Below are 13,047 nucleotides of genomic sequence, written 5' to 3'. Positions count from 1 at the left end.
CTCTGTGCGCCCTGTCGATGCGAATGGTGAAGTCTGCCGGCTCCCCCAAGACGCTCCTGAAGAGGGCCTGCAGGTATGCGGTGACATCAGTCCCCTCTGCTTTCTGAGGGACCCCCCCGGACCCGTATGTTGTTTCGACGGGAACGGTTTTCAAGGTCCTCCGCGTGGGCCTGGAGGTCCAGCTGTTGACCCGTGAGTCGCAAGACTTCCTGCTGGAGCTGTTCAATTTCATTGCTTCTGGTCTGGTCAGCTTCCTCCACAGCAACCACACGTTCACCGAGGCCCTCCACATCGCGCCGGAGCTCCCGGACCTCTCCCGCAACCTCCTGTTGTAAGGATTTGAAGTCTTCCCTGAGCGAATTAAACAATGTTTCTAGAAAGGATCTAGTGATGGGCACCTGGTCATCCGTTGTTGTTAGCGGCGATTTCTGGGTCACTGGGGACGGTGGATCCTTGCCAATCTTGGGCTGTGACTTAGCCAGTAGTTCAGGAAGCGTCTGGGGCCCCTTTTTCCCTCTTTGTGCCGCCATAGTGTGGGGAGCCTCGGAGATAGGCAGGCGGCGGGTCCCGGGACCCGTGTTAGATGTAGGGGGATGGCGATATGCGTTTTGGGGGGAGAGTACACCAGCGTAGTCCAGGCCACCCCCCACAGCACCCGAGGTCAGGGCAGATGTAGCCGGGTGCTCCCCAGCCGGCTGGGAGGGTAGTGAGGCCGGCCTCTTCTCAGGCAACCATCCGTCCCTCCGCCGGATCACTGTACAGTATATTGCATTAGGGCTTGTGAATTGCGGCCCCACAGTTCCTGCTTAACGTGCCCGGACCAACCTCACATGCGATGCAATTTCGGACTTGTAAGCCAGCCCCACGCCGGGGGCTCGATCGTGCCCCCCGAATCTTCCCCTGCGCCCACCTCTGCTCTCCTCACCTTTGCGTTCCCCGAGTGCTCTTGGATCGTGGGTCGCGAGGCCTCTCCAGCGCCAGCCCCGCCGGTCATTTTGCGGCTTCCTCTGGCCTCTTGGGGCTTCCACAGCTCGATCCGTTGTGGGGGGGCAGCGTTGTGTTGTCCGCTGTTGGTGGGGACCGCTCCGGCCGTGCAGGAGCGCTCCGACCAGCCTGCGCCAAGGAGTTCAAATGTCCGATAGGTAGGCCCGGAGCCGGGGCCTCAATTTTCGCAACCGCCGGCTGGATCGTCTCCGAGTACCGGCCAGGTCGCTAGGATGGCAGTGCGTCGCTACTTGCCCCCACAGCTCTAGTGGTAGCGGCGGGGGGTGCTGGCCGGGTCACTTCGCTAGTATGGCCCGCTCTGTCCGCGCAGGGTCACTCCGACCGGTCTGCGCCAAGGAGTGCAGATGTCCGAGAGGTAGGCCCGGAGCCAGGGCCTCAAGTTTCGCGACCGCCGGCCGGGTCCTCTCTAGTTGCCGGCCGGGTCGCTAGGCTGATGATGCGTCTCTTCTTGACCCCACAGCTCCGGCGGCAGCGGCGGAAGGCACCGACCAGGCTGCTCCGCTCTTAGTGCTGTAGGCTCGCTCAGTCCACCGCCGAGACTCCGGGGCAGCGGCGCACAACCCGCTCAGATCTCGAGCGCGGCCGCCATCACAGACCGCTGAGTGGTGTTCTCCTTGTTTGGGTCCCCAAACACAGCCCGCAGGGCTATGGTTTCACTCCGGGGGTCACCGCAGCTGTGCAGCACCTCCCCTCATGCTGTATCTCAGTCTCTTGGGGGAGATTAGGCGAGGTTTGCGGCGTTTTGGCGAGATCGGGCAAGGAGCTCCGGGGACCTGCGTCCGATCACGCCGCCATCCTGGACACACCCCCTTGCTTTACAATTTAAAGTTTTAATGTGCTAGTATATGGGGATCAGAGCCAACTCAGCTCCAGATTGCTGTTAGGCCATGCGAGACAGCAGCAACCATCTTTCAATGGATAACTTCGCTGCAGCTAGCAGTTCCAGGAGGAGATAGTGTCCCTTGTGTCTCCAGTCTGTCCTGTTGGGCCAATCAACATCTCATATAATACTCAGCATCCACATCCCCTTTCTATGTAGGGAGAAACAATTTGATGGAATGTAGTGAATTAATAATGTTTTTTTAATCCCATGGTCTGACCCTTATCGTCATGGAAGAGTAGATATAGGTGTGCTAGCAGAGAGAGGAGAAGGTGTAACAGACAAGGGGCTGTACGGCAGACTTTGAATATATAAGACCTTAGGTCCTTTTATCATTTACTGCTGTTTCTCCACTGCAATTTCATTCTCATTATAGTCTGAGTTGACATACTCACTTATGCACAATTGTAGTAAGCTCCTCCACTGAGCGGCCGTTTAGGAGAATATCCATTTTAACCAGTTCAGCTGGCTCATATCCAGCCTCTTCATAATCAAAGCTGGAATGAAAAAGAAGAGGTTGAGTCAGGAAAATAGATGCACCACCACGGTTCGAAAAGGAGTTTAATGAAGAATTGCATTTGTAACCAGTTTGGCCTCCAGCTGTGTAGTGTAGTTCCTATATTCCCAATAGGCTCTGCGCATTTGAATAATATATCCTATAGGTGTGACGTAGGACTTATGTCTACTAGGTCTCTATTGAATATATCAGACTTAATTGTGAGGGCCAGCTAGCTCAGAGGTCACTAGAAACTTTCTTGAGTTCACAAGAAGGGATTCGTTTCTGACAACCACATAAACATGACAACTTAGTTTCCCCAAGATAAAACTGATCTTCAGAGTCGTGGAAACAATAGATAGATATTTTACTCAGTCATTCGTGCATGCTTCGTTTCACCAGAGGTGCAGAGAAAATAGAGAGACGGGCATTTTCAGTCTTCTTTCTCAAGCATAAGAAATGAACTGCTACAATCGTAATACTGTTTGCAAAATATAGTGCATACATTAAAAAGAGTAGAATAAAGTAATACTGTAAGAGCATTGTATGGTTCCTAGACCATAGATAAATACATTCATAAATGACAGAGTCTAAAAAGTACTCAACTGGTGCTTCTAAAATACGCCTACCCCGATGTACCTAACCTAAGCCTAGTACGAGAGAAGAAGTAAGTGAGGTGTAGCATAAATTTAGTATTCTTTGCCAAGAATCTATCCAAGATTTCTTTTAGGGTCTAATCAGCTCCGTACCTTGGTTTAGAATGAAGAAGGTCAATCTCAGGACTCGATTTCCCAACAACCCGCAAGGGTAGCTTGGAAACACTGGAGCTGGATTTCTCAGCAGGAGAAAAGACAGCGTCTCTCTCAGTGCATCTGCTGGAGGGTCGGCTTCCTTCGGCACTTGCTGTAACAGGATGCGTCGGGCAAGTAGATAGTCGAACTGCTCCAAACCACCGAGTGTTTGCTATGGCAAGCGTGGACATATTTATACCTTGAAGGTGCCGTGTTTGACATAAAGGTGGACATAATAACGTCATCAAAGAGTCTCAGTTCTTTGAAAACTCCATGAGTTCTTGGACAAATCAATATTCAAGCAAGGGGAAGTCCCTAACTGCTGAAGCCGAGTTTTCCAAGAAATCGTTGTGGATTTTCGGAACCAAAGGAAGTAGCCCTGCCGTATTTGGACTGCATGAGCTATGTCTAAATATGGTTATGATTTCTATGCCTATAGAAGGATATGGTGATTTAAACCTATATAAGGGCATGAATCTGGAAAATTACAGTAGAGTCCTAAAATACTAATCAACATCCACTCCACGTTATCATGTTCAACTAAGTTCAAGCACTAAAACGTGTAGAATGTGTTTACAATCCCACCCAAAAATACATATAAAATGCATTTGCACGAAAAATGAGCATTTGTACTGAACGCATTTAAAAGCAATGATTTCATTGTAAGCCTGTAATAGGATATTGGAAATGCTAACTGAATGAATCATGAAATTACATTTATGAAATGGCTCTTAGTTACAGAAAAAAAGAATCGTGACCATCCCATAGCAGAATATACAAGTTGTTTTGGTTTGCCGATTAGGTCAATATTGTTTCTAGGAAGTATTCAAAGAATTCTTGTTCTCCAAGAATAGTTCTACTTTAAGCAGATTGCTTTGTACCAAAGTTCATTGTGTTTTGGAAAAAAGTCAAATCAAATCGTAGAAAAATAGAGTTCCAAAGTTAGAAGCTTTTGTTTTGAAAAAAGTGAAGGTCGAATTTCTGAGTTGAAAGAACGCTGTGTGCTAACTTCAAAAGTTATTCTCGGTGTCAGGAGAAAACATTAAGTCGTCAAAGCTGGCAAAGAAATCATCTACCACAGTAGATGAAAGTTGAACCACTTCATTAAGTAGATCAATCGTACACAGATGAGAAGCATCGCCGTCAGCGCCAGCTGCGTAAGCAATGTTCGTAGTAGATGGTACCTGTGTGCCTGTTGGTCCGCGTATCACACCTTCAGCTGGAATTGCCGGTGAGATCTCAATGAATGCCGTCATCAGGATTGGTAGCCGTTGGGGACAACACAATACATGAGCCGTTACTGGACCCAGTAAAGCGTCAACATCCATTGGCATTGCTGATGGAAGTGGTAGACAGATATCTAACACGCATTCTTCTCCATAAAGCAGGCATCGTAGAACAGGTAAGATGCAATCTTGCCATATTGGTCTGAATGACAGGAACCATGTGGTATTCAGATCTCTCAAACGAGCCAAGCCAAGGATCTGTGTTATTCTTTCACGATACTGCATTGCCAGAAGAGCATTCTCCATGGTAATTTGGGTATCACTGGTGACTGGACTTGCCATAACGAAGCAGAAGAAATAAAAATAGTATCCCTGCTACGAGTCCCAAGATGAGAAGCAGGCCGCCGAACACAGAATGCACGAAGCTAGGAAAAATGCCCAGGACTGCTTCAAAGGGTGCGAACAGTCCCAAAAAAATCTTCTTCAATACATGTATAATACCGCAGGTATCAGACATGTTTAAGATACGACCTAACATTTCTATGAAATGTATGGGGTAGTTTGTTGATAATAATGCATGTATCTCTGCAGAGGACCTTGCAACTTGCAGATCATACGTCTCTCTGGACGAGGTCAGTGGCAGAGTTTTTTGTAAAAGAATGGCTTTCATTCTGCTTAAAGTATCAATTCGTATAAAAGAGATGTTCAGTGAAAGCCATAACGGCGACTCCCCGTCTGTCTTAGTTTTTAGAAACAATACTTGCATACAAGTGACCCTGGCTGACACACTAACCAGATAGGCTGTCCCTGGCATCATTCCAAAACAGCTGTGATCATTCAGCATTATTTAGCTTCCATTGGAAAGCTGCCTAAAAATTGGATCTATCACTGCTGCTGGGGAACCCTGCAGGTGGCATGATAAGTTATTTGAAGAACCATCACAGGCTCGATGTAAATTAATGCCCTGACAAAGAAGTGTTCCGCTCAGTGTTGTTTTACAATTTTTACCACTAAGAAACAACTCCTTTTCTCCACTCCAACATTTGTGTGTGTAAGGTAAATCACAGGTCGACTTTATGTACTCTTTCCCCAACCTTTCATACAGGCCTGCAGGTATGTGTTTTAAGCAATACTGAAACTGGAAAATCGTCACTGGTATCGTGATGGTGCCATGTATTATCCATTCAACGGCTGGTTTCTCAGAAACGGTTAATGGTAATCTATCCAGTTTTCTATGCTCAGCACCGTATAGTCTGCTCCCCTCTGTGCCAAAGAGATTTGTTTATCTGTAAGGCTGATTAGACGCCAAGGCACATAGCCTGAACGAAGATTTTGTAACGAGCAGCCTAGCAGCATTATAAAACGCAATTGAGACTGTCCATGTTGTAACATGAGCAAGAACTGTTCCATTATGTCTATGGCAGAGGATACAATGCTGTCCAAAGAATACATTCTGGACAGAGTTGTTAATTCATTATCAACTACAGAGAGAGCTTTCTCTAAGTTAATACAATCAATTTCTCGTATTCGTTCTACAATTTCCATTTGCGTGACTTTCCATGCTTCATTATAATCAGCGTATATACCGGCGTATATGAAACGTTTATGACGTGGTTTACGAGGCACTTGTAAGAAGTCTCTCACATCAACGCCATCTTTAAGTAAGGTTAAGTGTTGTTTTATTTCTGGGAGTGTGGACTTTTGTAGCCACTCAAGGCACAGTTTTCCTACACTAAGTTGTTATTATCCCTGGATGTTGTCTCTGGACATATCTTGGATCTGGCCTAGTTACTGTAAACCCTTGTGTCTTGTTCAGGAATCTATCTTGACAGTTATTCGTGTCTGTGGGCCAGAATAACCATTGTTTCCATTCAGGATTAGTTCTGTTTTGTTGTAAAATATAATTTACGTCTACCTCCTCATCTGTAGTTCTATTACTATCAGGTGTGGGCTTAGGTATGGACGGTTTGTTTAAATCTTTTATCTTAGCCAGGCCAAGACAAAATGTCTGTTTAACAGTTTCATTTAAGAACAGTATTTGTTCTGGGATGATGTAGGCTCTGAATAATGCTTCTAAACCTTGTACCTGCCAGTCTTTTGTGCCCCAAACAGTTGTTGTCTCAATGTTGTCTTTCCAAAAGTCAAAGCCTAATGTGAACAATTGAGCATAAAAGGCAGCAGAATAAATTTGTTTAGTATTTGTTAACATACTTTTCATGCCTGTCTTATTAACATTTTTAAAGTAAAAGCTTTCTGGATTTGTGACATTAAAACCTGTAAAGTTTGGAAATTTTCTATAGAATGTTTTAGAGCTACCCTTTGGTGGCGTTGAACAATGTTCCAATTGATTATAAGTTAAAACATTTCTAGGATTTGCAGATTTGTGCAAATAATGATGACCAAAATGACTAAAACAATACATTTCTTCATAATTTGATGAAGCTTCTAAGTATTCATGTTTTTTTTTTGCTGACATTTCTAAGTCTGCCATCATGTTATTAACAGTCTCAAAGTTCCAATCATCAGAAAATGTACTCGGTGAAACAAAATCACTCAAGGAAACCTTAAATTGGTGTGGAATCTTCAGCAGCTCGACTGGGCCATGAATGTCATAATCAGTTCTATCCCATGCTATTCCACCAGGTAGAGGAACGGCTGTGATGTTCACTGATGACAGGTCTCTTTGTTCACGATGAGATGATTTGTGTGGCTTCAGGAGCAAGTTGATGTTCTTACTTGCTGTGTCCATTTTACTATATTTTCCATCTATCAGCTTTCCCAAACTTAAAACAAGAATGAGCCATAGTAGGAGAAAAAGTACACCTAACACAATCCAAAATTCAACCCATGCTGAAACCAAATATATATTTGCAAGCTGGTGAAAACATTCTGTTACTTGTTCCTTGAAAGTTTTATTTGCTGGCGTTGTTTCTGGCTCACTTGGATCCTCAGAAAATGTATCAAAGTTGATGAAATAGCCAGATGCAGTTCTGTCAATTGTTGGTATTGCATCCTGATTATTTGAAATCGCTGGAGCTGCTTGTTCCCTTGACATGTTAGTATAGTCAGCTGCTACATCATGGTAAACGGGAGTTTCTTGACAAACTGTTATTTGGGTTTCAAGAGGCACAAGTTCCATGGCTTTGTTGCATAGTCCTTCTTTTCTCTCTGCAGATTCTTCAAAGGTGATGAGTCTTTCAGTTTGAACCTCTTGGATGGTAGCAAGATTTGGTCGTCTGCTACATCTTTGGAGTCCACTGGGCCTAATACTTATTATCGGCCACATGGTGTGGTTTTACCAGGTAACACTGTTCTTGATCCGTGGACTGCTAGTACAGGTACTGGTTTTCTGTAAGAAGGCCCAAATTCCTTCTTATCCGCTATTTTCTCTCTGACCAGATCCCCAATCTTTGGAATACAGACAGGTCTTGCTGAAACAGGTGGTTTCTCTTCAGTGGTCGTTGGCTTTTATATGGTGTTGCTTAGACCTCTTCTTGTTTTATTTGAGTCCTGTAAAACAGCCAAACGATCTTTGATATCAAAGGATTTTTGTTCCACCACTGAAGTATGACGATCGAGGTCTTCAACCATCATTCTAGTACCAAAAAGGATTTCATATGGAGTGATCCAACCCAGAGAATTTCTTGGCAGGTTATTAAGACTACGTTGGACTTATTAGATGTGTGACCCCTCCGTCACCCGAGCCTAATACCCTAGCTGTTATAGATTGCTTTATGTCACAGTTTTTTCTTTCCACAACCGAATTTCCCTCAGAATGGAATGGACTTGAGTACCGCAATGCAACGCCCAAGCTTGCCATGGCCTCCTTGTAAGCCCTAGCGCTAAAAGCAGGACCCTGGTCAGAATGTAGCGTGCCGATAAAGACTCGCAAATCTTTTATAACAGTTCGGGCGTCAGCCGAGTGCTGATGCCACATCCAAATGAATCTTGAACATGAATCCACTGTGACCATGATGTATTTATAGTTACTATCCCTCTGCAAGGGACCGCAGTGGTCCAGATAAACACATGCTAATGGTTTATCTGAAATTAGAAGGGGCGTCTGCGCCGGCCGTTTCACTGTTGAAACTTTCATTTTCTGGCAGATTTCACATTCCAAAACATAGTTTCTGGTTTGTTTCCTCATGCACGGCCACCAGTATCTCTGCTTTAATAATGACACTGTGGCGGAAACACCTGCGTGTGCAGAGGCAAACCCTTCATGTGCTGCTAAGATTAGTCCTAACCTGTGCTCCATGTTTGGGATCACTCTATCCCCCACTCCAGGGATTAGAGCAAATGGAACATTATTTGCATCCGTTAGATATGAGTACTTGAGTGGAAAGCCTTTTGGTAATGTTTTACCACTATCTTTTATTGACGCAGTGACAGCTTGCATTATTTCGCTGTCTATTTTTGAATGAGTGATTGCAGGTACGGAAACCTTTTGCACAGCTGCCTTCGCGGCTCCATCAGCCAATGAATTTCCTTCAACGTGAACGCCATCACGCTGATGACTCAGTGTATGGATCACGTGAGTCTTTTGTAGTTCTTTCTGCAATAGAACTACTTGTTCCCAAAGCAATTTATGCTTGATTGTGCCACCTTTTGCATCTTTGAAACCATTTGAACCCAGTTCTGCAGATATTCATTATAAGACTGGACGCAGTAATACGAATCGCACACTAGGAGTGTGGGGAATTCACGATCAGTATTTTCAAGCGCCATCTTGAAAGCCTGTAGCTCAGCTTACTGAGCTGTACAGTCTCCTAGGGATTGAGTTTTTGTCACCATAGGTCGGAATTTACCATCGCGCCAGCGACCTTTAACAATCACGCACGCAGCACTATAAGCTTGTTTTCCCCCAATTGCGGGTTGTGCTGATCCGTCTGTATAAATTATACAGCCGTAATGTTCTAGAGGCAGAATTTAAGTGGGCAGAGGATATTCTTGTTCGTATTGGAGAAATTCTTGTGTCTTTAAGTAGGGGTCAAAAATGTATTCAACGTCTGTAGCAGCAAGATAATTAACCCATTGTATCCATCTTGGATGTAAAGCTTTTGCATTTGGAATGCTTGCCTTTGTCACTGCCTCAAAGGCAGGTACAGGCATAACCACTTTTATCCGTTTTCCCTGCGCGAGGGCTCTCTCTTTTGCTACTGCAGTTTGAACCACTGTCAAAATTTTTTCTGTTAAAGTGAATTTTATTTCAGCTTGTGTGTACAAGTTTGATTTGTAAGCTATTGGTACCTTTTGACCTTCATTAAAGGTTAGATATGTGAATCCGCATCTCCCTGGGATGATTTGGATTACAAGATTGCGTTCATTTACGCGTGCCTGTAAATGTGTTGTTGTTAACATGACTGTTTGCAATGAACGCAAAATTTCTGTGTGTTTTTGAGTCCAATTAGTAGGTTTGAAATCAGGTTTGATAAGTTCGTAGAGAGGTTTAACCCTTTCTGCATAGCTTAGAATGTAAGTTCTTCCGAAATTCAGGAATCCTAGAACTGACTGCAAGTTTTTCAGTGTTTTTGGTGGTTGGAGCAGCGCACATTTTTCTAAAACGTTTGCTGCAAGGCTTTTGCCTTCACTTGAAAGTTCGTATCCTAAAAATAAGACGTTGAGGTGGGCAATTCTTATTTTTTAAAAACTGAATTTGTACCCTTCAGAGGCGAAGCCAAGTATTATGGTGTTCACCCTGTTCAAGTGCCTGTACAAATCATCATCTGTAAGATAGATGTCATTGACATAAGATAATGCCTCAACATTGTACGTTTGTAGTAACTCTGTTACTCTGGCTGAAAATAACCCAGGACTGTTCTTGAATCCCTGTGGGAGACGACAGCAGTGACGATGGGTCCCCATAATTGAGAAGGCGGTCAAGTACCTGCTTTTTGACAGAAGAAACCGTTTGAAATATTTAATGTTGTATTATATTTTTTGCGCATGATGTTATTCATCAGTGCTGCACTGTGTGCATTTTTTACTGCAAAAGTTTTGCAACAGGAATTTAAATGTCTGTAGTCCAAAACTAGACGATATGTATTGTCTGGTTTGGAGACAGGAAACAAAGGATTGTTCATGGACGAGGTGCATGTTTCAATCACCCCTTGGTTTTCAAGTTGATCTAGGATCTCCCTGACCTGCTGTTTAGATTCTTGTTTAACTGGATACTGCTTCTGAGCAGTGGGTTGATTTTTTAACTGGATCTTATGGTGAGGAGAATCCTCATCCCATCCCACATGATTTTTATATAATGCTGGTGCCTGGGCCACAGCCCATTTTCTGGCATAGGTGTATTTTTTTATGAATAGGAATATGATTGGAGAAGGCTGGCATAATGATCTCTTTGCCATGTGGCTCTCCCTGACAAATTCAAGTAGTCAGTCTTTTTCAGCCAGAAGGATGTCGTAACCATAAGATAGTTTTTCCCATAAGAGTGCTTTCATTTTCCTAGATATGTCCCCCTCTATTCGGAGTGTGACTTCATATAACTTATGTGGTACACTAACCCTGGTATCGGCAGTTTCAACCTGAATGCATTCAGTCAGGTCCACTGTCTCCAGATGATCCTTCAGGATCTTGCGAGCTATGGTAACCTCTGTTGCGCTGTCCACCATTGTCTGGGCCCACTTCCCGTTCTTGAGTTGTGTCCTCAAGATCCTTGGCATGTCGGATTTTTAGACTTGCTACCTTCTTTTTGGTAAATTGAGTTTTCTTATATTTCAGAACGTGTTGATCGTCTTTGGACTGCACGCGTACTTCCTTGTGTACTGATTGTCCTCTTCTTTCGGATTTCTGCGAGGAAGTCTGAAAGGTATGAGAGGAACGTGTATCAGTATCTTGATATCTATCAGGTTTTTTCAAATTATCCCTATTTCTTAGGTTATACCTCTTTTCAGAGGGCTCCTTTTGAGGAGACCTTCCTCTGGATTGAGAACGCTTCTCTTTAGGAAGTGTCAGTCTGGTATTTTCCCACTTCTTTTAAGGAGTAGTGAGTGTGTTTTTAATAAAAACTTTTTCAGGATTTTCTGTTAGTTCAGGTTTTACTGATTTCCCTCCCAAACTATCTCTTCCAAGTTCTTCATAGGATTTTTCTATTATTCTGGCCAGTTCATATGATTGCTCAGTTACATCCAGTTCTTTAGGTTTTTGGTGGATTGCCACTGATGCTGCTTCACCTTTAATATTAGCGAATATTATAGCTGAGACCTGTTTGAAATCTTTCAGCAACTTCATACCGAGATTTAAAGCAGGCTCTGCCCCTTATTTATTTCGAATCTGTTTTAGGACATCTGGTATTACCGCTATAGACGGAACACCACGTGTTTTTGTGTAGATTGCAGCAAAGACTGTACCCCAAGTGTCGCAGTCCTCCAGGTGTGGTGCGATACCCATTGGTAAACAGATTGTAAGAATCCTGTGTTTCTCATGAGGTGTACTATCGGGAAATACTGCCTCGATCTGAGTAATTTTCTGAGCTAACCAGAATGGAATTTGTTCCCTTTTTGTGGGTAATTTACCGATGACTGATTGTATAGTCTGTGGTGTAATTTTGTTTGTGTTCCCTGATGAGGGGTGTGCTGCGGAATTCTTGTAGCAGGTTGGACTGTTAGAGTCTGCATGACATATTGTACCAATTGTCTATGGATTTTAATTAATTGTTTTAGCTGAGCTAATAGTGCTGGACCTGTCATTTGTTCAATGGCAGGATGTGGTGTATAGCTGGCTAGAACCGGGCATGTTGCTCCTGGTCTACCTAGTGGACCAAGCCTGGTAATGTGATTTTGATGTTGTAGGGCGTCTTTAAACCAGAGCTGATGCTCTTGGTAAGTTAGTGGAATTTCAATGTCCTCGAAAGGAACTTATTCCGCTGGATGTTCCTCTATTTTATAGAAGTGGAACACATGTGTTGTTGGATTTGCTTGTGGAAAGATAATCCATGAATAGAATACCTCTGTCCTCCGATATTCATGTGACTCTATGGCAAAAATTACCCTACCACCTCTGGCTGATAGAACCATTTTCCATAAGCTTTATAGCTATGGTTTTCCTTACATTTTCCGGGATGATTATAGCATCCGCATGGTCTTGTTGGAAACCTGTAACGTCAAGACCTGGTTGGTTTGCATTTACTGCATCTCTACTGTTTTCTTCGTCACTATTTGACATTTTGTTGAATGTCTTGCAGAGCAAGATTCAAGGAAATAAAGATAATGTGCACAATATTTTGGAACACTGTATCCTTCAACGTTGAACAAAACCAAAAACTAATAAATAGGATTTTTCGTCCTACTCAGTTTAAGGCGGATATTTTATCCTTTAACCCACTCCAGACGTCTATTGGAGTATTTTACGGGATAAAGGGGTCTCTGTGAAAAGCACGACTGAGTTACTCTAGTATCTAGCGTTAAATGAGTGCCTTACCAAACGTTGGGCGCCATGTAGTATAGTTCCTATATTCCCAATAGGCTTTGCGCATTGGAATAATATATCCTATAGATGTGACGTGGGACTTATGTCTACTAGGTCGCTATCGAATATATTAGACTTAATTGTGAGTGCCAGCTAGCTCAGAGGTCACTTGAAACTTTCTCGAGTTCACAAGAAGGGATTAGTTTCTGACAGCCGCATAAACATGACAACTTT

At 43.6% G+C, this 13,047-nt stretch overlaps 1 protein-coding gene across 2 annotated transcripts in view; it reads right to left on the bottom strand.

Moving 5' to 3' along the window:
• The window catches only part of GUF1 (GTP binding elongation factor GUF1), a 313,519-nt gene that overhangs the window by 76,434 nt on the left and 224,038 nt on the right, over positions 1–13,047 (bottom strand). For both annotated transcript variants that reach the window (XM_078678240.1, XM_078678239.1), the window contains exon 15: positions 2,281–2,382. In XM_078678240.1, coding sequence (XP_078534366.1) covers positions 2,281–2,382 — 102 coding nt within the window. The remainder of the gene's footprint in view (positions 1–2,280; positions 2,383–13,047) is intronic.

The sequence above is a fragment of the Lissotriton helveticus genome, chromosome 2_2 (assembly GCF_964261635.1).
Source record: "Lissotriton helveticus chromosome 2_2, aLisHel1.1, whole genome shotgun sequence".
Lineage (NCBI taxonomy): Eukaryota > Metazoa > Chordata > Amphibia > Caudata > Salamandridae > Lissotriton > Lissotriton helveticus.
The sequence above is the reverse complement of the archived record's forward strand: the minus strand, read 5'-3'. Positions and strand labels throughout refer to the sequence as shown.